Source organism: Cucurbita pepo, chromosome LG09 (assembly GCF_002806865.2).
Source record: "Cucurbita pepo subsp. pepo cultivar mu-cu-16 chromosome LG09, ASM280686v2, whole genome shotgun sequence".
NCBI lineage: Eukaryota > Viridiplantae > Streptophyta > Magnoliopsida > Cucurbitales > Cucurbitaceae > Cucurbita > Cucurbita pepo.
This window is the reverse complement of record NC_036646.1, coordinates 3,285,620-3,310,079: the sequence shown is the minus strand read 5'-3', so window position 1 is coordinate 3,310,079 and position 24,460 is coordinate 3,285,620. Positions and strand designations below refer to the sequence as shown.

Below are 24,460 nucleotides of genomic sequence, written 5' to 3'. Positions count from 1 at the left end.
CAGATCGGTGTTGTCAAAGAAAATTTTAAAATAATAAATTACACAAGGCCAGAAGCTTCTGTTGCAATAGAACCTACCACCTTTTTAAACCACCCAAAAATCAATGCGATCTGACAGCTACGGAGGAATCAAAGCACCCTGTCCTTCCTTGATGAAATGAAAAATACATTAAGAGACGGTCATATCTTGGATGCTTGATGTGGGCTTCTAATAAAAAACTACAGTCTATGAACTTTTAACTTAAACTTTGTACAAAGTCAATATCTTAAACTTCCTCAGGGGTGTAGTGGGATGTGCAAGTTTTGATGATTTTCACCTCGAGGAAATCAGAAGATTTTGATGTAGTACCAACTATAATTTGATGGCAATAATTAAGAGACTAACTTCTTAAAGTGTAAGGCGGGCCACTAAAAGACAAAACCACCAGGTAAAGTGTAAGGCGGACCACTATAATATCAAGTCCTGCCAAAAGACTAACACTTTTAAGTGGTCATTTAAATCCCAAAAATGATGAAAGATAATCAAAACAAGGGGAAATAATAACCTTCGTCTTATAGAAACAAAAAAAAAAAATCCTGTGGCTTTCGCTTAACAGGGCACTACAAAGCGTCATCCTAAGGCATATATCTATGTAGGGTTACAGCACGACCATGAAACAGGGTGCATGATTGTATAATGACTTAGTTTTTCCTGATCTTTGAAAATGTTCCCGTTTCAGAAAAGTAGGTGCTTTGAGTTCCACCGCCTAGTTGATTCAAATGAGCCTGAGGATTTGACAGCTCAATCCCCTGCAGCAAAAACATGAAATTCTCACAACCTCGACATTAAGTATCCAGGCAGTATCATGAAAAAAAAAAACAATTACTTTCAAGGAGAACATAGATAACATAGGAGGAAATGGTGAGGAAGGCAAGAAATACTGACTTGTACAGGTGTAAATGCTAAACTGGACGTCAGGCCGGACGTAGCACCACTGCTTCCATAACGTTTTTCCTTGAACCTATAAGTAAATTGAGAAAATAAGTCAACAAAAACAGATAAACGGGTAGATTTTAGGCTGCAAGTATCTTCTCTTTCTCATCTACTTCTATTTTTCATTTTCTATTTTCCAGGGGTATGAAAATATTAATATCAGCTCAATGACTTGACTTACTTCTTAACAACTTTTGCGGCAAGCTTGCTCTGAGCAGCTGACACACGCAGCTTGCCACTCCCAGCCTGACCAAGCATTCCATACCCTTCCCCTAATCCATCTCCTGTTGTACGAAAGGATGAAAAGAGTGAAATCTTTATTCAGAATCTTATTGGAGAATGCTTCAAATAATTACTTATTCCATCCAGAACAAATTTCTAAATACAGATGAAAATACAACTACTTCTGGCATGCCAATATTCCTGAGAGAGGAAAGACGCAAGATGATTATGGTAGTATTACTTGCAAGTACGACTGTTTTCTGGTTCACTAGACAAACAACTTGGCAACTCAAGCATATCGAACAGCACAGCATTGCATCTCATACTAATGTAAATGGAATGAAGCAGACGCAATACGAATTTAACCAATCCAGATTATTATAAAACTGAAAGAAAGCCTTGCCTAAAGAACTCTCTTCAGGCACCCCAAACTGCATCCTGTTGGCTAGCTTCCTCATCTCTGTTGTTGCATATCTAACAAGGGAAGTCATATTGATCCATGATCAACCGAAAAGTGAAACAATTAAACCTTTGATTGTTAGAGAGATGGAAAACGTATCAGTACCTTTCCTTCATCTTCCTTAGCCGACGGCCACCTCTCTTCTTTTTGGGTTCAGAATCAGGGACCGGAAGAGGTTTTGGTTGTTTAGCTGGTGGAGGTTCTTGCCACTTCTCAATTTTCTTAAGGATCTCATCTTTAAAAACTCTTCCAGTCTTCCCAGTAGGATCGCCCCTGGTGGAGTCAACTCGTGCTGCAAGTGTTGATTTTGCAGATACAAGTCGACAAGCACGCATCTTCAAAGGGGGAGGTGTTGATTGGAATATCTCTGTTTGCTCAATGTAACCTACCCGAAACTGTGAAGTTGCTGTGGAAAACCCAGCTAGGTTCTTTTTCTTCGCACCAAGAAGCTGGACATTGCAAGCAGGCATCTTAGCTAAAGAACCAAGACCACCAGCAGTTCCCATTAGTTTTGCTGCAACAGCACTTCCAACTATGGCTGAAAGATTTGGTGCAATATACCCCATTCTACTTTCAACAAAGTTGAGAACCATTTTCTTTGCTGAATCTAAAGCAAGAGCCCGGTCACATGCATCAATTGTTTTCTGGAGAATTTCCTCTGGAAGTGGCTTGCCACTTGTGGTAGATGCTGTAACTGAGACAACCATAATGACAGCAGAAGGTAAAAGCCCTTCTAAGTCTACAAGAGTCAAATCCATTTCATTGCCAATCTTCTTAACAACTCGAGCATAATCGATTGGGTGGTGCACAAGTGATTCAAGCTCTGGAAATTTCAATCGATATTTATCACGTATAAAATTGTGAATAATAATAATTTCATTCTCAATATCCACCGACAAAGCATTACACTCCACAATCAGTTGGTACTCAGGATCATCTTCCAATACTAATCCTTGATTTGAAATATTAGAATCCTTCTGTAATGCATCTTCCACTTTCTGTAAAATCCAAATTATTATATGATAACCTATAACTTATCAGTCTGCAGAAACTTAATGATTTGGAGATAAAGCATCATGAAATACAACATGTAATGAGCAATAAAAATTAACCTTTCAAGGAGACGAGTTGTGGTTCAAGTAACAACATGGTTTTCAATAGTAAATTAGAAAATGCATCAAAACTCCAATAGCATTATCTAAAAGCAACGAATTATCACAGAGAAAAAAGTCCAATGATTAAATAGTAACCCATAACTTATCAGTCAACAAAAGGTAAGAATAATAGACAAAACAGAGTTCCAATGTATTTACTGGCCTTTTACCAAACCCTTTCCGTTAAAGCCACTAGGTATGCCGAAGTGATAAGGGAAACTTTCATGTGAACTAACCTGCATTATATCACTGTATCTCTGTGATTTCTGCAATTTTGAGACATTATCAAGATCATCATAATTAAGGCTTTCTAGGTCGGCAAGGTCCCCATCAATATCCTCTTCCATATTTTCAGCATCAACATCTTCCTCATCCTGTAATCATTCAGTAACTATTGATTGGTTCACACTACTACTAACATGATTATGGAATTTCCCGATAGGAAGGTAAAATGCATTTGCTCACCGGAAAATTGTCTTCATCAGAGAGTTCATCAAGATCTGCTAGAAAAGAATCGGCCAAAGTAGCCTACAAAACCCAGAAAAAATACGATCATCAATAAGCAAGATAATTCACGTCTTCAAGATAAACTCTAACATACAGTTGAAGGAAGAAGCATCATAGCAAAATGAATAAAAATATAACAACAATAGCATTACAAGAAAGCAGAAACAAATACAGCGATTCACAACTTGTTCATTCCAAAGAATTACACCAATAATGCATTATAAGCTGATCCAGAAAATTCTTGAATACAAGATATCCTTTCAGCAACTTTAAAATTCGAAAACGAACGAATAGCAACACAGAATTAGCAGCTGATAAAGAATTGAGCTACATATTTAATAGAATATTCTCAAATTCATAATGTCAACATAAGTCAATTTGAATTACATGAAAAACATAGAGACTAAAACTAAATCAGCGTACAAAAGAAAGTGCTGAAACCCTAACATTTCATGGATGCAAGCAGAACAAAAAAAAAAAAAAAAAAAAAAAAAAAAAAAAAAAANTGATCGACGGAAATAGTCAGAAACAGAGGAAGAGATAACAATTGAATTTTACGACCGCCGTTCGCCGATCCAGCCACCGATCAACTGCAAGATAACCAATTATGTATGGGCCTACAAGCCCAACCCACTGTTATGTATGGGCCCACAAGCCCAGCCCAGAATCAATAATCAAGCCCAAATTCCTCTTATACGTGGGCCTACGAGCCCAAAACTAACCATACTTTCTTGGCCCAATGGATTCACTTCTTGGTCAAATTATAAAACTATTATTTATTGAAATAATTTGTCGTAAATTATCAACTTAAACATAGCTCAACCGTTAAAAATATATATATATATTTTTTTTAATTCGAAACTTATAGAGGTAGTAGGAGGTCGAACCACCAACCCCAAGATACTAATAGGTCAACTAGAGTGGAAGCCAAACAACAGGGGTCAGGAATCTGTGGTCCGTTCAAAGAAACCCTACCCAGCACAATTCTGTGGTCAGACAAGTTGAGAGATTTGAGCATTTGGGTTTTTTTAACTAGGTTCGTGTTCGTCAATAAACTATGATAAAACATGCAATATTTGTGTAACAACTCAGGTCTAACGTCAGTAGATATTGTCTTTTCTGGGCTTTCCCTTTCTGGGTTTCTCTCAAGGTTTTTAATACGTGTCTACTATGAAGAGTTTTCACATCCTTATAAAAATTGTTTTGTTCCCATTTCCAACCGACGTGGGACCTCACAATCCACTCTCTTTCAGAGCTCAGCGTCCTCACTAGCACTCATTTCTCTCTCTAATTGACGTGGGATTTCACAACTTGACGCTCGAACCAAGCTAGCAAAATTGACCATATTGGTTGAGAAATCAAAATGGGCTTGATATTGCACAAAGATTTGGAAAAGAAAAAAAAAAGTGTTTTTTAGTCATTATTTCTCCAAAAGCAACACAAAATTTCAAGTGATTTGGTCAAAAAGTTTGACCAGAACAGCAAATCTTTGACTTATTTAGACCAAAGAGAAAGAGTCCCTTTGCTTTTTCCACACCCAAAAATAGAATCAAAATATAGTACCGCCCACATCTGCTGACGTCCCAAATTCAATAATTATCTAATAATGGGGACTGTTTTTTTTTCTTTAATTTTTATTTTACAAAACAATAATTAATAATAATAATAATAATAATAATAATAATAATACGAAGACGTCACAATGTGTCTAAACACTCTAAGACATTTAACGTAGACTTTAAAATTTATTTTTTTTCTTATCTAAACATAAGGGTATTCGAAAAACTCGATCAACCCGAACCAACCCTTGTAGTTTAGGGTTGGGTTATTAACTTATTTGAATTGATCGAATTTAAATAAATAAAAATTTTATGAGCCAATATTTATCGAATTAATTTAAGTTGAATATAACCAACCAAAATATATTACGACACAATTATGTATATATATTTATTTTAAATTTATTTAATTTTCATAATTAATTAATTTTTTTTATTATTTAACCACGGTTCAAAATAATATCATAAAGGTAATTTTTTATTATATTTATATATTTAATAAATGATTCAAACCATTCGAACTAAATCGATCCAAATATTTTAGAGATTCATTATTTAATAAGAGTTTTTTAAATTAAAATAATTTAACAAATAATATCTAAAAATACTATGTTATATATTAATTATTATTATTTATTTGAAAATACTAATTAAATATTTGATTATAGTTTTTTTTTTTTTTACTCGTATTTTTGTAAGGGTATCGACTACTTTTGTCTTCGAGTATCAGTGATATACGAGAATACATTACTCCCGTGATCAACCCATTAAATCTGATACCAATTAAGGTATTACAGACTCTTCACGGTTTTCATATCTCGATCTCGTGTATCAACTAGTCTATTTTGAGCCATGTGAAGAACCATATTTCCGATCATTATACCTTTTCGTTTTAGCATATGAATATATGCGTTTTTATTTTATTTTTTAATTATAAGAATAAAAGTACAAATAAGAATACAATTTATTTTAGTCAACTATAACCTTTAGTATCAAATAAAGTGGAGAAATTCAGAAAAAGTTTGATAATTTATTTTATATTATATGCTTTAAGGAAAGGGAATATCTTGTCACAAATGGAAAATGATAAATTAAATTATATTATATAGTTTTGATTAAATTTGAGATTTGTTATCTTTTAATTTGGTTTAATTTTAGAATCTTTATTTTAATTTAAATTGTGATTTTCTAAATTTGTTTTCCAACCGTTTTAATAATTATAAAATTAAATTTTTAAAAAATATTTGCCAATTATCATTTAGGTTAAATATTTTAGGTTATTCCATTAAAACGTCCCTTCTAAATTTTTAACAAAAAGAGCTAGTAGGTCATTGCTCGTTTCACGACCTTTACCATCGAGTACTAGAGGATGACCACCTTGTTGTGTGTGGCCTACGTCTGACTGGTCAAGGGTAATGGTTTTTACCTGCTCGAGATCTTTGGTATGGTCGCTAGTTGCACTGACTAGCGCATTGTCTCCTCACTCCTTATCGGAGTCTTGACCGTGCAAAAGTAGATACAGTGTTTGCATTTTGTTCGCACAAACGATGCCAAATGTTGGCACTAGATTCTAGTCAGTGAACCTAGTCGATCTCGGGATAGTGTTGAGTGATGATTTGTGAACTAACAAGAGAATAATTTGAGCATCGATACAGTGCTACGTCCAACACACTATAACGCCTTAGTCAGTACAAGTAAAGGATTAAGTATCTTTGTTTCGAGGTTGACCCTCATATTTATACCGCTTTCTCTCGATACATATCTCATATCTTACGTGATAGGACATGTAGGTTTGTTCGATCGGATAGGCTCCCACCTTCAATCATCTTCAGCTATCGTGCATTGTTCGGTCAAGTGATGATCGAGGTGTTCCATATATTTTAAACAAGTCCAAATTGATTCGAGCATTCGAGCCGTCGTGTTTGATGGGCTCGAGGCATTCCACGATATTTTTTTGCANAAAAAAAAAAAAAAAAAAAAAAAAAAAAAAACCAAAAAAATATGATAGGTCCTTGTCATACCAATTTTTTAAAATAGGGCTGACGTGTCATTGTATATGAGAGAGAGAAAAAAAATTTGCAATTTATATTTTTATGAAGATTATTTTCACAATCTTTTTTAATTTTCTTTTTTTAAAAATCAACTAAAAATTACATTTTAATTTTAATTTTAATTTTTTTCGTAATTAAGTCTTTAACTTATTAAATTATTAAAAAATTATCGAATTTATCTATAAATTTTAATTTTTTAGGTAAAAATTTACATTGACAACGAGCTCGTAATGTCTTAAAAACATCTATTTTTAATATATAATTAAAAATACAAAATACATGAGTTCATATCATGTGAATCGACCTCTTAAATATTTTTCAAAGCTCGAGAATTTATTCGATATAATTTATTGGGTTCGGGTTCAGAAAAATGAACCCAAACCAACCCGAGAAGCTAATCCAACCGAACCCAGGTTGGATTATGTTGGCCAGGATTGTCGGGTTGAATGTACACCCTACCAAACGATAATTGGGTTAATATCCATATATTTTTTAGGGTTTAAAAAGGATATAATATTCGGTAGCCATACAAAAACATGATGAAAAATCAAGAACATAAATCGAGGCGAGAATTTGTTCTTATCTTTAAAGCGAATCCTTTCACGGAACTTTTTTGCAATTATATAAATGGAGAAAGAATCGGCTCGTTTCGCTTAGTGCTCGCATCCAAACGCCTCATAGCGAGAAGCACTCACTTCCCCTTCAAAGCGGATTTGGGGTTTTGGGATTCGAAAGAGGGGTTGTTATGGCGGCGGCGGCGGCGGCGAAGAAACAGGAAAATGGGGTCTCCGCCTCAGAGTCCGATGGTATTTCCTCTGTGATTCCTGGATGGTTTTCTGAAATCAGCCAAATGTGGCCGGGTGAGTTTTTTTTTTCTTCTCTTTTTTCGTGTCGTTAATCCCTAATTCGCATCATTTCGATCGTGTTTGGCTGATGGATTTTGTTAGATGATGAACATAGAATCCGGTAGTGAAAATCATGTTATTTGATGTCTTGTAGGAGAGGCGCACTCCTTGAAGGTGGAAAAGATTCTGTTCCAAGGGAAATCTGATTACCAGAATGTTATGGTTTTTCAGGTGTTCTTATTTTAGGGTTGATTTTGTGTTGTATTGTGTCTTTGTACTGTGGATTTTGATCTTGATGGAGTTTATGTGCCCTGCAGTCATCAACTTATGGGAAGGTTCTGGTCTTGGATGGAGTGATTCAGTTAACAGAGAGAGATGAATGTGCTTACCAAGAGATGATCACTCACCTTCCACTTTGCTCAATTCCAAACCCCAAAAAGGTTAATCTCTTAGTGCATTTGGAGTCCTAAGTTATAGAATTAGGCTCATTAGGCTCGTTGAACTGGAATGTGTGTTATCCATATAGGAGATCTTTCAATGGAGAAGATCCGTCGACTGAAGAGAAGGGTCTACCTGTTTTATTTAGTTATTCAGTTATACCAACCATTCGTTATTGTAACAGATAGCAATTAACATTTCATCTAGCATGGGTTATAACTCTAAGATATCAATTCTTCCATGTTTCAAAAGTAGTATATTGTTTCATGGAGCTAAGGTCCAAAATATGGAAGAAACTGGTGTTGTCACGACTCTACCACTTAATCCCTATTTCATGGCCACCTTTATCTTGTTACATGAATCCAAAAGCCATCTTTTTCTCAATAATGTCTTTGTCATTTGATCCAATCGTGTTCTGTTAGGTAGGAATAGATTTGATAAATACTGATAACTCTTGGATGGAGTACTAGAACGGAAAAATCCATTAGATAATGTGTTTTAGCCGTTAAACTATGTTCATGTTGGCTATGTTTGAACATAGTTTTTTGTTCGAACACTCACATGAGATTAGGATTTTTGAGTATCATGTTGGTTGGTGTTTTCTTGTTTTCTCACTGAGTTGCTGTTATCAGGTTCTAGTTATCGGTGGAGGAGATGGCGGTGTCTTGCGAGAGGTAGCTCGCCATTCGTCTGTTGAGAAGATAGACATCTGTGAAATCGACAAGATGGTAGTTGACGTAAGTAGTAGCTTTCTAGGACTATCGGTTATTTGGCTTTTACGAGTATGAACATGACATAATGATACTCGAGGTGTTAGTCTCTTAGGAACCTCTTCTGATTTATGATTGAATACTATTGCCTGCCTCTACTTTTGCAGGTTTCCAAAGAATTTTTCCCTCGCGTAGCTATTGGATACGAGGATCCTCGTGTCACACTTCACGTTGGTGATGGTATATGATCGATCATTTTCTCATCAGCTCCCTCACGACCTCCTCTTTCCGTTTAATAGCTCAATTGCATTTGTCGGTGTGCTTCGTGTGTTGCAGGTGTTGCATTTCTGAAGGCTGTTCCTGAAGGCACTTATGATGCTGTTATAGTGGATTCTTCTGATCCTATTGGTAATTACATCTCTCTTTCACTTGAAGTGAAACATGGAATTATAAGTTGGTTTTCTTGAGAAAATGAAAATCATTTGTAATTTTTCAGGTCCTGCACAAGAGCTTTTCGAGAAGCCTTTTTTTGCCTCGGTCGCCAAAGCTCTTCGACCGGGAGGTGTCGTGTGTACTCAGGCAGAGAGTATTTGGCTTCACATGAAAATCATTGAAGACATTGTTACAAACTGCCGCCAAGTATTCAAAGGCTCTGTCAACTATGCTTGGACTACAGTTCCTACATATCCAAGGTACACACACTTAACGATTTGATATTCCCTCACTCGAGCTATCAACCGTCGAGTGCGATAGACACCTTGCTTGGCCTACCAACCGTCGAGTGTGATAGACAGTCACTCTTGTTTGATACTCCCTCGGTGTTGGCCTACCAACTGTCGAGCGTGATAGACAGTCACTCTTGTTTGATACTCCCTCGCTCGGCCTGTCAAGCGTCGAGTGTGATAGACTGTCACTCTTGTTTGATATTGCCTCGCTCGGCCTATTAACCGTTGAGTGTGATAGACAGTCACTCTTGTTTGATATTCCTTCGCTTGGCCTAGCAACCGTTGAGTGTGATAGACAGGCACACTTGTTTGATATTCCCTCGCTCGGCCTAGCAACTGTTGAGTGTGATAGACAGGCACACTTGTTTGATATTCCCTCGCTTGGCCTATCAACCGTCGAGTGCGATAGACAGTCACTCTAGTTTGATACTCCCTCGCTTGGCCTATCAACCATCGAGTGTGATAGACACTCACTCTTGTTTGATACTCCCTCGCTCGGCCTATCAACCGTCAAGTGCGATAGACACTCACTCTTGGTTTCTATTCAATCAGTCCTCATAGAACTTACACTAAAAGAGAACAATTTGTGGGATTTCTAATGCGTTTGTTCTTCGTCTTGAATGTTGCTTTCTCTAAACACAAATCTGGTTGATGTTTCAGCGGAGTGATCGGGTTTATGCTCTGCTCGACCGAGGGACCTCCTGTTGATTTCAAGCATCCAGTCAACCCAGTAGAGGTGAACGGCATCGATACCCAAAACAATCCGCTTAAGTTTTACAACTCCGAGGTGGGCTCCGTTATCACCCTTCAAACTTGCTTATATTCACAGTGACCTTCCATTTAACTTGAACTAAAGCTTCTCTTGTTTACATCTTCAGATTCATTCAGCAGCTTTCTGCTTGCCTTCTTTTGCAAAGAAGATCATCGATTCAAAAGCTAATTGAGCACCATCGATCTTTCATCCTGAACCATCTGGCTTAAATTAGAGTCACGTGATGATGTCGTCTGAGTTAGAATTATAGCTGCCTTTTGTTATGATCAGCATCATAAAGTTTATTATTCAAGTTTTATGAATGGTAGAAATAGCTCTTGTTTTCCCCACAATTTTCCACCTGTTTTTCATTGTAAGGACATTGGATGTTCTAGGTTGAATGAACAGCCTAAATGCCTAAATAATTATATTTATCTCTTTCTATGTTTGAGCTGGTTTCTTTCCCTAAATAGGGCAGTTCCCATTTCATTTTCGACTAATGTCTTCGAATCGATGAACTATATGAAGCATGTGTTGCACGCCCGATTGTGGTGTGCTATGACTTAACTCTAGATCATCATCAACATTAAGTAGAACTCAAGTCTCAAGTTTCAATATACTTATTTGTTCTTCCTTATGACTTCTCTTCCTTATGACTTCTTTGAACCTTAAGGAAAGCGTAGAGCTAGGACAGTTTGAGGTCTACCCAATGCTAGATACAGAGGCGCATAATAGATCCATCTTGAGCTGTCCCGTAATAAAACTTGTTGCTGATACTTTCTTCTCGGTTCCTTCTTCCCTAATCCGAGCTCGGAGAAGCAAGAGATAAGAGGGCCTATGGAGAATGTGGTCAGAAATCCATTATAGAGTTCGACTTCTTCTATCCTCAATCAAACTTCATTTCATGTTCAATGCAACTTTACCAGTCATCCCCTTCCGCTCTCCTCTCTAACATCGATGCATAACTTGCCAAGATACGTTCAAACCTTTCGTTGGTCAAAATAGCTTAAAATTCTACAAGTGATTTTAGCACTTATTAACACTATAACGCTTCCCAGGAGCATAAACTGTACAAATTGGATCTTATCAAACATTTATAATGCTTACCAAGACATATCGAGCAAATACTAGTAGGAACGAACGCTTCAGATCATCTTTGAATTTTCTATTAACTCAAGAAAATGTGCAATGTTCAGACTCAAATTTTGAGTTATTCAAGATAATGTTAACAGATATTCAAGTTCTTACAAACTGATTTCACTCTTTTTCAGAACAAAATTTGGGTTGTTGAACTCCCAATGATGTAAACAACAATACATACAAGAACATCAAGAACAAATTAAAATTAAAACTTACACGATATCCAAAACCAAACAGATAAATGATCCAAAATAACAATGTTTCTTATGTCTGCTTTGTTTATGTCAGTTTGGCAAGTTTATCTACGCAAAGAACAAAGAACAAACAGTCAAAGAATATGAATAAGCATTCCAATTCCCACCTCGACCTTCTAACCAAGAACAACTGAGGGTTAAACATACAACAGAGCCGGGAACCAAGAAGATAGCTGCCTCACCATCTAAAAGCAAATCACTGGAGGTTGGTCTCTAACTTATGAAGTGCAATTGAAGGAGCAAGGCAGAAGTTGTGGAAGCAAGAAACAAGTTGAAGCTCACAAGATGCCAATGTTATAAAACGAGTAGAATCGCTCACGATAGCTACGTGCATGCAATAGAAGACGAGAAGATGATGAGCAGAAAATCACAAGAAAACAGCTTCATCTTCTTCAACCAGCTAAAAAGGATTAACTATATAGGCAGCCTTCTTGCAGTAAGAGTGCAATACAAACAGCATGCAACCAGTTGCAGTAACAAGAAGATGATTGAGGAGCAGAGCAGATATTGAGAACCGTGATGCACAAAGATGCAGGTAGCTGAGTAACAATGCGATTTATNACAGCCAACAGATGAATCTTTAGGGACATCCAATGAAAAAGAAACACTAATAAACATATAGAGAGAGGTATATATAAAATTCTGGGGAATAGATATCATTTTGAAAGCAAGAACGCGACCTCCGAGTTTCAGCGGGTAGAAGAGAGCCAACACAAAACGGTTCCAGACAGAATGCCATTTGGTGGCTTAAAACACTTGGTAGACACCCATCCAAATCCAGGTTTCAAAGAGAACCAATTGTCAAAGACGAACTTAACTACATGATTCCGCTTCATTCCACAATTCCTAATAGAACTACAGTATAGCAGAAACACCATCATCTAATCTCTACAAGCACAGCATCTGCCTTGATTCCGGGATCAATCTCTGCAATAATGATAATCATGCAACTCTAAGATGGATGCATTTGTATCTAAAGAAGAAGTTATGGAATATATTGCTCAATCAAGTATGTATTGACATTAATTAGTAGTAGAGAATCATTTCTCACTTAATTTTGGGAGGCGTAATAGGCCCCAAAGATAGCTTTGGTCTACTGCACTAATTCCCAGTAATTACCGAAGGTTAATGTGACCAAAAACACCCAATTAAGGCAATTAAGTCCTCCCTACAGGAACTACCTAACTAGTTTTAGAGAATAGTTTTCATTTATTAGGAATAAGGCATACCCGTTAGCATAAGGTGAGGCATGGCGAGCATGACGGAGTGGAGGAGATCTGCTGTAGCTCCGACCACGCTTAGGAGGTGTAATGCTGCGACGTCGTGGAGATCTTTTACCACGAGGACTGTTACTCCTACATGGAAAAGGGAAAAGGTAAAAGTGTGATAAAACATCAAAACCTAAACTTTAGATGAAACCACTTGTTGGTTTAGAATCGATTAGATAACTCGGTGTGTTTAAAAACACAAACACAGCTTTGATGCACCTGCGACCATATCTTTCATAACTTGGACTCCTGCGGCGTCGAGGAGAAGGACTACGACGCAAGCCACCTCCAATGCCTCGTGAGCCCCCACGGGAACGACACTCTCGAGCAAAATGACCAGGTTCACCACATTCATAACATTTCAAATCATCACCACCACCACCACCACCACGGCCACGACGAGCACCACCACCACCTCCACCGCCTTTAGAGTTGTGAGAAAGCTCCACACGCCAACCATTTTTCCCTATTACAAGAACCCAAAAAAATCACACAAAAGATAAGATAAGACTTAACTCAAGGAAATAAAAATAAGAACGGAGGATAAGGGGTCACCCTATATGCCCTAGGAACTTACAGAAAACGATCACATTTGACTTGGATTAAGGATAGACTATAATTGCAATGCAAAAATATTTCAACTAGAGCACCACAGAGGAGAAAAATCTAACAAGGTCCTACAAGACCACCGTAGAGAAAGCATCTTGAAAATTCATTTGACTTCTCTTAAACCATGCTTCACTACAAGGCAATATCTGAATTATTCCTAGCAATTTATCTTCTCCTTTGAAAAGATGACCACCAACGAGTTGAAAGACTATACTGCCAACTCGTAACGCTTGGGGAAGGACCAAGAGATGACGAAAATAGTGCACAAATTGCGTAATGAAAGTAGATTGATAATACAAGAAAAGGCTGCATACATATACATATGAAAACAAATATCTATTGGGAAAGAAAGGCACAACTTGATATCTACAAGTACAAAAAATAAATCTTAAAACTGACCATCCAATGCCTGTATTGCATCTAGAGCATCCCTGCGATCATCAAACTCAATAAATGCATATCCCGGAGGCCTTCTAGCAACCCACACACTGTATTATTTTATTCAAAGACCAATAATTCAGAATGCAGCTTAAGACAAAGAAACAAGGGAACATATATATTCTTTCAAATTAAAGCTAGCTCATATTAATAGTTTATATGCAATTAAGAAATAAAAGTCCATGAAGCATATCTGAATGAGTGGTCTCAACTCGGAAGGAAGAACAGGTAACAAACATAAAACCATCCATTTAGGTTCTATGTTTGTTCGAATAAAATGCTTAGCTAATTCCATACGTCTAACCAAAAAATCCTTTCTTCTTCCAACTTTTCGATCTTCCCATTCATTACCAGCTGGTCCCTCTTCGTCTAATTCTTTCCATTCTACCAACGAAATAGACCATAGAACATCTGGCATTCTATCGAGGTAATATATGAGGCATGCACATTGGTTCCACCGATCTCAAGGATAGCCATCAGCAAACTTTAGAGGACATATCTCAAAGAGTCTATGTCTCAGTTTCATAAACAAATAGTACTGACGAGAAGGAAGATAAGGGTCTTAAGTAAAAAGCAAAGCCCAACTATTGAACTCCCATTGCTGTCAGGCTGAAACCAGCCAACTTCAATAGTACTCAGATTAAGAACAGACATTAGGAAATTCAAAGAGAGTAAGGCTTTCTTCATACCCTGCCCAGTGCCAGAATATCTAACTTTGGCCATGTGAAAACGCCATGGATAGATAGCTTAGCGCCATAAAAAAAAACTATGTACAATACAGAAAGAACCCATGAATATTTCCCATTTCAACCGATTCGGTAAATATCTCGTCCAAAATGTTTCAATTTAAGACATATATATGAAGGCTGCCTCTAATTTCAAACGGAAATCACCTCCTAAGAACACCGAACATTCGAAATTCATCTTCAAGATCCCTCTCTGAAACGCGTGGATCCAGATTACCAATGTAAACTCGAGTCATTGTAATGTATAAGTTAAAAACCACCTGAAAATAGTACGAGTCAGCAATCCCAGGAAAACATTCAAGTCCTAAAAAAACAAGAAAACAGACCGGAATCAGAGTTCACATACAATGGAGGAAGAAAAACAAAATCAAAGCGCTAATTAAGGGTTACAATAATCGTTGAAGAAATGGAGAAGAATTAGGGTTGTGTTGATGTTGATCGCAAAGCTAAAGCCTACCTAGAAAAAAAAAATCTCCCCGGATCGTCGTAGATTACGAACAGATCAGCCGGTGATAATGTAGGAAAACGGCACTGCCCGTAGTCGCAGAGCTCCGATGCTCGGAAGTCTGCAGAAGGGAGTCTGTCCGGTGATGAGAGTTCGATCTTCTAATTGTCGCCATATTGGGCCAAGTCATTACTAAATTGAGCCCAACAAACATATAACGGCCCAATGGGCCGAGTTTATTTAATGTAATTTGTGTGCTTTTTAAAAATAATTTAATTTTTAAATATTAAAAAATAGTAAGAATACCGGTCATTTTTTGAGGCTATATAAAGTCCGATTTTAAAAAATTAGTAAAAATAACATTTTTTTTTTTATTTTTTTTCTAGTTTTATATAGTTTAGATTGCATGATTAGAATCATTCAAGCTTGACATGATCGATCTTATTTATGGAGTGATTCGAATCTCAATCCAGTGTTATTGTCTTACGACATCTGATAAACAAGATAATGGGGATTTTCTTACCTTTTTCTTTAGCCAACCGCTAGTTTCTTTGCAATTATAGGTAGTTTAAATTATATTTTTCGAATCATTTGAGTTAGACATGATCGATCTTGCTTGTTGAGTTATTCAAATCTCAAATAAGTATTTTTGTCTTAAGATATTCGATGAGCACGTAATCTGAATCTTACTTTTCATGCAGTGATTACTTATTATTTAGTATCAGAATTTTTCTTTGGATTGATTTCATATCATTTGATTCAGAGTTAAAAAAAGAGAGAAAGAAGCACGTGGTTATAAATCTAATGGTGTACGACATGTCGGACCTTTGTACGACGTGGGAATGGAGCTGTCGGTTGTCGTAATTTCAAATTTAAAGACGCCAGTCTCTGTGTGTTTGTTGGATGTCAGATCAAACTCCCTTGCTTAATCACAAATAATTGCAATTACGTTTTTGCCCCACTCAACAAAATAAATTACCTATTTCCAAATTTACAAAAATAATTGGAAAATTATTAAAATACCTTTAAAATTTTTCCTTCATTTAAAAAAAAAATCAAAATTATTCTTGAAATATAAAAAAAAAACAATAAAACGTTGAACGAAAAGTCTAACATGTCGAAATTATGTGTGTTCGTATGACCTAATAACCTAACCTATGATGTCCCATATTGGTTGGGGAAGAGAACAAAACACCTCTTGTAAGGGTGTGGAAACCTTCCCCTACCAGACGCGTTTTAAAGTATTGAGGGGAAGTCCGAAAGGAAAATTTCAAAGAGGACTATATTTACTAGCGGTGGGCTTTGGGCGTTACAAATGGCATTTGGGCAAGCCCAAAGAGGACAATATCTACTAGTGGTGGGTTTGGGCCGTTACAAATGGCATCAAAGCCAGACACCGGACAATGTGTCAGCCTTTTCACTCTTCCCCGACGATGTGTCAGCCTTCTCACTGTTCACTGTGTCAGCCTTTTCACTCTTCCTCGACGAGGCCCGGACGATGTGTCAGCCTTCTCACTGTTCCCTGAAGGGGGTAGACACGAGGCGGTGTGCTAGTAAGAATGTTGAGTCCCAAAGGGGGTGGACGGACAATGTGTCAGCCATTTCACTGTTCCTCGAAAGGGGGTAGACACGAGGGTCGGACGATGTGTCAGCCTTCTCACTATTCCCTGAAGGGGGTAGACACGAGGCCGTGTGCTAGTAAGAATGTTGGGCTCCAAAGGGGGTGGACGGACAATGTGTCAGCCTTTTCACCCCCGAAAAGGGGGTAGACACGAGGGACGGACGATGTGCCAGCCTTCTCACTGTTCCCTAAAGGGGGTAGACACGAGGCGGTGTACTAGTAAGAATGTTGGGCCCCAAAGGAGGTGGATGGACAATGTGTCAACTTTTCACTATTCTCCGAAAGGGGGTGGACACGACCCGGACGATGTGTCAGCCTTTTCACTGTTCCCCGAAAGGGGGTAGACACAAGGGTATGACGATGTGTCAGCCTTCTCACTGTTCCCTGAAGGGGGTAGACACGAGGCGGTGTGCTAGTAAAAATCTTGGACCCCAAAGGGGGTGGATTTGGTGGGACCGGTGAGGTCCCACATCGATTAGAGAAAGGAACGAGTGCCAACTAGACCGATGAGGTCCCACATTGATTAGAGAAAGGAACGAGTGCCAGCGAGGACGCTGACCCCGAAGAAGTGGATGAAAATTGACTCGAGGAATGTTCCACAAAAAAAAAAAAGACGATTAAAAGAAAATACACATTTTTTAAATTTAAAAAAGAAAGGTACAAAAGTATGAACAATAGAATCCTCAAAAAATCGCCGTGTGACATTAAAATAATAGAATAAATATATTGTAGTGGTTAATAAAAAAACAAAATATTAATCAATTATTAATCATTAATTAATCCAAAAAGAGACTAAGCCACGACATTAATTTATTTATTAAAAATTATTTCAAGACTTGGAATTCCCTTTACACCCCGCGTTACACGGGATTTTGTTGCCCCAAGTACCATCGGTTTTCCGGGCATGATGACAAAATTTTATTTCCTAATTTTTCTTCAAACCCCTCCAAAACCTCCTTATTTGCTTCCTCCCCCCATCTTTTGGGGCCAATATGCAAATAACGATTCTAAATTTTAAATATTTAATATTATTTTCAATTTTTAAATTAGGCCATATGAAAATAAACGGTTTGATCATTTGTGTTATTTTGTATTAATTAATTTAATTATTATAAATTAATTATAACTAAAATTTATCACTGATACCTTTATTAAAAAAAATTATATATCATAATATTTAAATTAATTAACAAAAAGGCAACATCATGGTAAACAACGGTAAAAAGTGTAGAGTAAAAATAAAAATTTTGAAAATCGACCAAATCAAAATTACATTCGAAGGTCTAAACTATATTGTAATATTTTGAATATGGTATTTTCCAATTCTAATCCCGAGCGCCCCTACAAGCCTCCCCAGGTCATTCGTTTTAAAAAACGGGAACCCGTTTTCAATTTTTTTTTTTTTTTTTTTGTGTGTTTTCATGATTTATTCATAAATTACCAAATAAATGTATATATGTATATATATATATATTCTGAAATTATTATTATTTTTATTTATTTTTCAAAAATAAAATTTCTTTAATTACTTGTTTTATATATTAGGTTTTCTTAATAAATTGCCATCTTATCCACATGATGATGTAGCTGGTGAATTTACAATTTTGCCCTTTAGTTAGAACTAACATATAAATTATTAAATTTTATTGACTTTATTCCTTTTTTTATTTTTATTTTAAAATTTCACTTTATCCTTTTGAAAACGCTGGAATTAAACTGTAAAGTTCAATTCTTATTTTGAGCTGTAATTTTATTTTTATTTATTTTTAATTGTTGAAAAAACCTGGGAATTGAAAAATTACCAAAACAGCGCGCCACGTGTCGGTTTTTACGATGGCGCGTGGACTCCACTCGCTGACTGCGTAATAAAGTCAAGAAGAAACATCCACGTGCCTACAACCACAACCTAGGAAGCTCACCCCAACGCGTGAACTATATCTTTGAATTTCATCGAACTTTAGTTTCTCAGATCCTCAAGTGATCGCGGGAATAACAAAATTCCACGACTCGGAGAAAGATGACATCTAAATCAATGCTTTAATTTCATCTATAGATAGAACGATCTCTGCATCAAATACACTTTGTTCATAGCTGACAATTTTTCGTACTTATTCGATTAGGTATGACGTTGTCTTTTCCTTGATTATGTTGAATGTCACGATTCTGAACAGCGTCAACTGATCAACACTAAGACTTGTCGATCCTTGAGCTTCCACTGTTCGGTGGTCGTGGTCGTGGTCGTGGTATATCTTTCATAAAGAGTTATGTCTAAAAACGTCGCAACCTAACTCGATCGAACCAATCCATCCCATGTGAATTTACGAATTTAACCTAACATATTAAGCGCGTGAGGGTAAAGCGCCGAATAAAGAGAGTGGGGGTATTTGCAAGAGACAGAGAGAGAGAGAGTGTGTGAGCTGTGGGGATATGAAGAGTGGACCCCACCATCCATGTGCTCTCCTCCTGTCTCCACCAGCTCCTGCTTCTCTCAATCATTAGTTCCCTTCTCTTCCCAAATTACCCCTCTCCTCTTCCTTCCTTCCTCTCTGCCATCAGCCATGGCCGCCATTACCGCCATTAACGCCTCCTTCTAAGCTCTACACCCTCTTCTTCTTCTTCTTCATGTCAAATTCTGAAACTGCCGACAGCTCTAATGGCGCCGCCATCGACACCCACAAAAACCAGCCCTCTTCCAACGGAGCCCTCGCCGTTAAAAAGCCCCCTTCCAAGGACCGCCACAGCAAGGTGGACGGCCGTGGCCGTCGCATCCGTATGCCCATAATCTGCGCCGCTCGTGTCTTCCAGCTGACGCGTGAACTTGGTCATAAATCCGATGGCCAAACCATCGAGTGGCTCCTCCGTCAAGCAGAGCCTTCAATTATTGCTGCCACCGGCACCGGCACCACTCCCGCTAATTTCTCTTCCATCTCTCTCTCCGTCAGAGGAAATGCCAGCTCCGCCTCTCTCTCTTCCACTACTTCCACTCTCTCCCTCTCTCGCCCCCAGCCGTTCATTCTTGGCAAACGTGTCAGAGCCGACGATGACGGCGGTACTGACGATGGGTTGGGAGTGGGTCCGAGTGGGTACTGGGCGATTCCGGCCAGACCGGATTACGGGCAGGTGTGGAGTTTCGCGGCTGCCGCCGCCGCGGAACAGGGGATTTCTCAGCCGGCGTCGTTGTTTGCTCAACAGCAGCAGCCGATTAGAGAATCGTCGGCCGCGAGAGTTGGGAATTACCTTCCGGGTCATCTGAATTTACTGGCGTCCTTGTCCGGTGGCGGCGGTGCCGGCCGGCGGGAAGACGACCGTCGTTGAGATAATCCTAGAAACTATCCGAATTCATCGTATTTTGTATAAATATCTGTGTGTCAATCGCTTTCTTGTGTGCAGCTATAACGTAATTTTAGTCGGAATTTACTCGGAATCCCAATTCTTAGGTCGAATTTCATTTTAGAATTTGAATTTTCTAGAGTTCTTTTGGTCGGATGAGAAAACAGAACAAGAAGAACAGAACAGAGCTGGAATCGGAGCTCTGGTTTTTGGTCGGAATGAGCTTGTTTGAAGCAGTGGCGGCCATTGGAGACGTTTCAGAACCTTGATCTTCATCCATGGAATTTCAAATTAGAGTTTATTTGGTCGGATGAGAAAACAGAAAAAGAAGAACAGGAACAGAGCTGGGATGAGCTGGAATCGGAGCTCTGGTTTTTTGGTCAGAATGAGCTTGTTTAAAGCGGTGGCCGCCATTGGAGGTGATTCAGAACCTTGATCTTCATCCATGGAAGCTGCAATCTGGGTCTGTAAGACCTCTGTTTTTTCCGAAGAATTTGAATTGTATTCTTAGAATTTGTTGGGTGTGACAATAATGGTGTTTCTATTGTGGATTGTTTCTGGGGTTGATCTGATATGAATAAGAATTCCATTGTTATGGCTAAAAGAAGAGTTATAAGCTATGAATTCAAGAACATTGACACAAATGTTTGATGTTTTTGTTGGTGACATGGCTTTGCCTCCTTACCTTAAAACAAACTGAGCTGGTGTTCTTCTCTCTTTCTCTCTGTCTAGAATGAAGAGGGAGATAAGTGCTTGTAGGATTGTTAACCAATCAGAGTTCGACATATGTTTTACAAAAAAAGGGATAAAAAAAATGCCCCCATGCAGGATCGAACTACAGACCTTCAGTTTACAAGACTGACGCTCTACCACTGAGCTATAGGGGCTGCTGTTTATATCTTTTGAGTAACTGAATTAAGATTTAATGCTAAGGAGACTTTTTGGACGCGATGAGGGATGGATTAATGCCTGATGAGTAAGACTAGACTCTCTCCATAATAGACGTGTTTTAAAATCGTGAGACTGACGGTGATACGTAATGGGTCAAAGCGAACAATATCTATTAGCGGTGGGCTTGTACTGTTACAAATGGTATTAGAGTCGGACACTAGGCGGTGTGCTAGCGAGGACGCTAGGCACCCAAAGGGGGTGGATTGTTAGATCTCACATCAGTTGGACAAGGAAAACTAAGTATTCATTATAAGGGTGTGAAAACCTCTTCCTCGTAGACGCGTTTTAAAATCGTGATACTGACAGCGATACGTAACAGTATCTACTAGCAGTAGACTTAGATTGTTACTACCGCCATTGTTAGTGCTCTCAAAGCATGCTCGATCATTCATAAATGGCGTGAAGAGCTATACGGGTTGATGGGTTGTTGATTGAGAATCCCTCTTTTGGACCTTGAATTTTTGGGCCGATTTGGATTGGGCCCGATATGGGCCAGATCACGGCCCGTGGGCCCGAACCGTTAACTTGTTAATAAAATATTATGTAAATAAAAAAATAAATATTATTTTTTTAATATTATTATTATAATTATTATTAAAAAAAAAACCCACCAATTTGGACATACAATTTAGGTAAGTTGTCTTCCTTAAATAATGCTATGTTTTACTTTAATACATATAATTTTGTTAATTTAAAAAACATTAAAATACACTTTAAATATATAATTTAATTTTGTTTTTAATTTAAAATGCACTTTAAATATATAATTTATTTTGTTTTTAATTTAAAATGCACTTTTAAACATATGGGTATTTTTTTTATTCTTGAATATAATCACTTCAATTTAATTCCATATCACATATAATTATTACTCTAATTAATAAAAATATTCATGAATTTTAATTTTTGTAATATTAATTTTAACTTTTTAATTTTAAAAAATATTCTTAAACCTTTTTAAAAATTTTAAAATATCTTTACCATTCATTTTTTCTTTTATGGAAATTGTTTAAATAATTTAAACAATTTAAAAATCTTTCAAAAATACTAATTTTCAAAAGTTTAATTAATAAACTTAATTTTTACAAAAATATTCATAAACTTTAAAAAATAATACTAATATCCTTAAATTTTTAATTAAAAAATACTCATAAACTTTAAAAAATAGTACTGATACCCTTAAATTTTTAGTTAAAAAATTGGAGATAATATAAAGGGTAGATAGACCGTTATATATATATATATATATATATATATTACTAATTTTGTTTAGTTTCTTAATTTGCGTGTTAATAAACCGACTTATATGTACATTATTAAGTATGGGTCGGTGGACCATAACACAAATTTCGATAATAGAAACTTATGCTTGTTGAATATTTGTGGGGTCGAGAAAGTCAACGACTCTCGGGAGCTTGTTCTCCCTACAAAACAACAATTGTTCATCATATGTTGTTCGATAGATATTTAGTTTGATATGAACACTTTCGATTTCTATCGTTACTATAACAAGTTATAGGATTTTTAAGTTAGAAGTGTTCATATAACTCGACAACCCGACTAATTTTGATAGGTTGGCTAGATTAGATTGTGTTGTGAACTCTATCGAGGTGGAAACCTCTTATGGCGATGCGTAACGGGCAAAAACGAACAATATCTACTAGTAATGGGTTTAGGCTGTTACAATAGTATCAAAGCCAAACATCAGACGGTGTGCTAGTGAGGACGCTGGGGCCCAGGGGGTGGATTATGAGATCTCACATCGATTGGAGAGGGAAACAAAACATTTGTTGTAAAGGTGTAGAAACTTTTCTGTAGTAGACTCGTTTTAAAATCGTGAGGCTGACGGCGATTTAGAACGATCAAAACAGATAATATCTACTAGTAGTGATTGTACAACTATAGATGATATTAGAGCCAGACATCGAGCGGTGTACCAACGAAGAAGCTGGTCTATAATCTTTTTCTAATAGACACGTTTTAAAATTATGAAGCTGACGATACTACAAAACACTTTGAAACGGACAATATCTGCTAGCCATAGATGTCAAAATAAAAAAACAAACAAAATCATAAATTTAAAAAGACTACTTTATTTAAAATAATAATTTAATAATCTCCACCCAATGGGAGGAAGAGTATAAATAGTGGAAGAATGTGGGACCTACAAGAGTGGAATTGGAGGCTATAATAGTCGGTGAAGAGGACACGTCAGCGTGACATGTCGGAAACTGACAATTTAAACAAAAAAAAGGAAAAAAAAACAGAATATGGTTGGTTGCCCGCCTGTCGGAGGTATAATCGTCTGCACTCACTTTCACGATAAGCTTTGTGTACCCGGATCTTGTCCTTAACTTTTAACCATCTGCCGCCCTTCATTAAACGCTGACATTTTTGTCGTCGATTTCTGCTTCCTTCTCACAACGGCCGGTTGGTTTTTGTTATACAAAATGACAATTTTGCCCCTCCACTTATTCAGCCAATCCCAAATTATTTATTTATTTTTCTTTCATATATATATATAATAATTGTAATACTATATAATAATAAAATTATATAGTCAAGTTTGACTTAAAATTAACGTTGACCTTGACGGGTACCTGATGTACTTAGAGACATCTACGAAGAGGGGACGAAGAAGCCTTCCCGTCTCCGTTCTCGCTTCCTATTTCAGTTTTCATTTCCGTTAAATTCTCCATTAATTTTTGTGGGAATTCCCAACTTCCACAAATTATATATATATATATATATATATAAATTTTTATTTTTCAATAAATTCTATTGAAAATATCGCTCGGAGAACATCATAATAAATAATAAATTCAATAATATGTTATAAGTAAAAATATGATATAACGTTGAATAGACACAAATTTCGATATTAATGCAGCTTTTCAAACTTAAAAAAATATTATTTTCTAAGTGAAACGAAATGAGGTAAGACGGGATTTTGAGCGGAGCGGAGAATCCCTATTCCAACCCGTTTAACTAACGAAAAAATGTAGATCGAAATAATAATTTAAACTTTCTTTAATATTTAATTAATATCCACAGACGAATAATTTAGTAGCTAATGGCTTATCGTTGACTCATAACATTATGACAAATTAAGAAATTTTAAATTTACAATAAAAAAAATAAATAAGGTGCAAGCTTAATCATTATTATTATTTTTTCCTAAAAAGTAAACCATTTATTAATTATTTAAAATATCATATTAGGGAATTTAGTTTAAATTACTATTAATGCAAATTGATTTGATAA

The 24,460-nt window shown here is 36.8% G+C and overlaps 4 protein-coding genes and 1 non-coding gene across 7 annotated transcripts; 2 read left to right on the top strand and 3 right to left on the bottom strand.

Moving 5' to 3' along the window:
- Positions 1-412: 412 nt before the first annotated feature.
- LOC111801872 (U4/U6 small nuclear ribonucleoprotein Prp31 homolog) lies at positions 413-3,344 on the bottom strand. 2 transcript variants are annotated; one of them, XM_023686073.1, is made up of 7 exons: positions 3,274-3,344; positions 3,045-3,182; positions 1,760-2,652; positions 1,598-1,668; positions 1,154-1,256; positions 925-1,000; positions 413-788 (listed from the first exon to the last, which is right to left on the bottom strand). In XM_023686073.1, exons 2-7 carry the CDS (start codon positions 3,153-3,155, stop codon positions 681-683), a joined length of 1,362 nt encoding a protein of 453 aa, XP_023541841.1. In that variant the 5' UTR covers positions 3,156-3,182; positions 3,274-3,344; the 3' UTR covers positions 413-680. The 2 variants fall into 2 exon arrangements, with proteins under 2 accessions (XP_023541841.1, XP_023541842.1); XM_023686074.1 differs by having other exon boundaries at positions 3,045-3,199; positions 3,274-3,337.
- A 4,139-nt stretch (positions 3,345-7,483) lies between these two features.
- Positions 7,484-10,842, top strand: LOC111802265 (spermidine synthase-like). Its single transcript, XM_023686566.1, has 9 exons — positions 7,484-7,785; positions 7,925-8,001; positions 8,088-8,210; positions 8,841-8,945; positions 9,086-9,158; positions 9,255-9,326; positions 9,415-9,610; positions 10,304-10,430; positions 10,522-10,842. Exons 1-9 carry the CDS (start codon positions 7,671-7,673, stop codon positions 10,585-10,587), a joined length of 954 nt encoding a protein of 317 aa, XP_023542334.1. The 5' UTR covers positions 7,484-7,670; the 3' UTR covers positions 10,588-10,842.
- Positions 10,843-12,382: 1,540 nt separating this feature from the next.
- LOC111802188 (serine/arginine-rich splicing factor RSZ21-like) lies at positions 12,383-15,439 on the bottom strand. Of its 2 annotated transcripts, none has more exons than XM_023686456.1 (6): positions 15,307-15,439; positions 14,997-15,153; positions 14,065-14,153; positions 13,276-13,522; positions 13,018-13,143; positions 12,383-12,715 (listed from the first exon to the last, which is right to left on the bottom strand). In XM_023686456.1, the coding sequence occupies exons 2-6, from the start codon at positions 15,083-15,085 to the stop codon at positions 12,709-12,711; spliced, it is 558 nt and encodes a 185-aa protein (XP_023542224.1). In that variant the 5' UTR covers positions 15,086-15,153; positions 15,307-15,439; the 3' UTR covers positions 12,383-12,708. The 2 variants fall into 2 exon arrangements, with proteins under 2 accessions (XP_023542224.1, XP_023542225.1); XM_023686457.1 differs by having other exon boundaries at positions 14,997-15,109.
- A 3,963-nt stretch (positions 15,440-19,402) lies between these two features.
- Positions 19,403-20,849, top strand: LOC111801375 (transcription factor TCP7-like). The gene has a single exon (XM_023685352.1). It carries the CDS (start codon positions 19,538-19,540, stop codon positions 20,228-20,230), a length of 693 nt encoding a protein of 230 aa, XP_023541120.1. The 5' UTR covers positions 19,403-19,537; the 3' UTR covers positions 20,231-20,849.
- A 211-nt stretch (positions 20,850-21,060) lies between these two features.
- On the bottom strand, positions 21,061-21,132 carry TRNAT-UGU. The gene has a single exon. It is a non-coding gene; the product is annotated as a tRNA-Thr (tRNA).
- Positions 21,133-24,460: the final 3,328 nt, after the last annotated feature.

Bases quoted from the DNA above. Each gene is read 5' to 3' on its own strand.
- LOC111802265 (XM_023686566.1), top strand. From the start codon at position 7,671: ATGGCGGCGGCGGCGGCGGCGAAGAAACAGGAAAATGGGGTCTCCGCC. The intron at 9,327-9,414 runs GTAATTACATCT...GTAATTTTTCAG, and splicing joins GGATTCTTCTGATCCTATTG to GTCCTGCACAAGAGCTTTTC. The intron at 9,611-10,303 runs GTACACACACTT...TTGATGTTTCAG, and splicing joins ACAGTTCCTACATATCCAAG to CGGAGTGATCGGGTTTATGC.
- LOC111801375 (XM_023685352.1), top strand. From the start codon at position 19,538: ATGTCAAATTCTGAAACTGCCGACAGCTCTAATGGCGCCGCCATCGAC.
- LOC111801872 (XM_023686073.1), bottom strand. From the start codon at position 3,155: ATGGAAGAGGATATTGATGGGGACCTTGCCGACCTAGAAAGCCTTAAT. The intron at 2,653-3,044 runs GTTAGTTCACAT...TGGATTTTACAG, and splicing joins GATACAGTGATATAATGCAG to AAAGTGGAAGATGCATTACA. The intron at 1,257-1,597 runs GCAAGGCTTTCT...TTCGTACAACAG, and splicing joins GCCTGAAGAGAGTTCTTTAG to GAGATGGATTAGGGGAAGGG.
- LOC111802188 (XM_023686456.1), bottom strand. From the start codon at position 15,085: ATGACTCGAGTTTACATTGGTAATCTGGATCCACGCGTTTCAGAGAGG. The intron at 14,154-14,996 runs GTGATTTCCGTT...AAAATAATACAG, and splicing joins ATGTTCGGTGTTCTTAGGAG to TGTGTGGGTTGCTAGAAGGC. The intron at 13,144-13,275 runs GTGCATCAAAGC...TTTTCCATGTAG, and splicing joins TATGAAAGATATGGTCGCAG to GAGTAACAGTCCTCGTGGTA.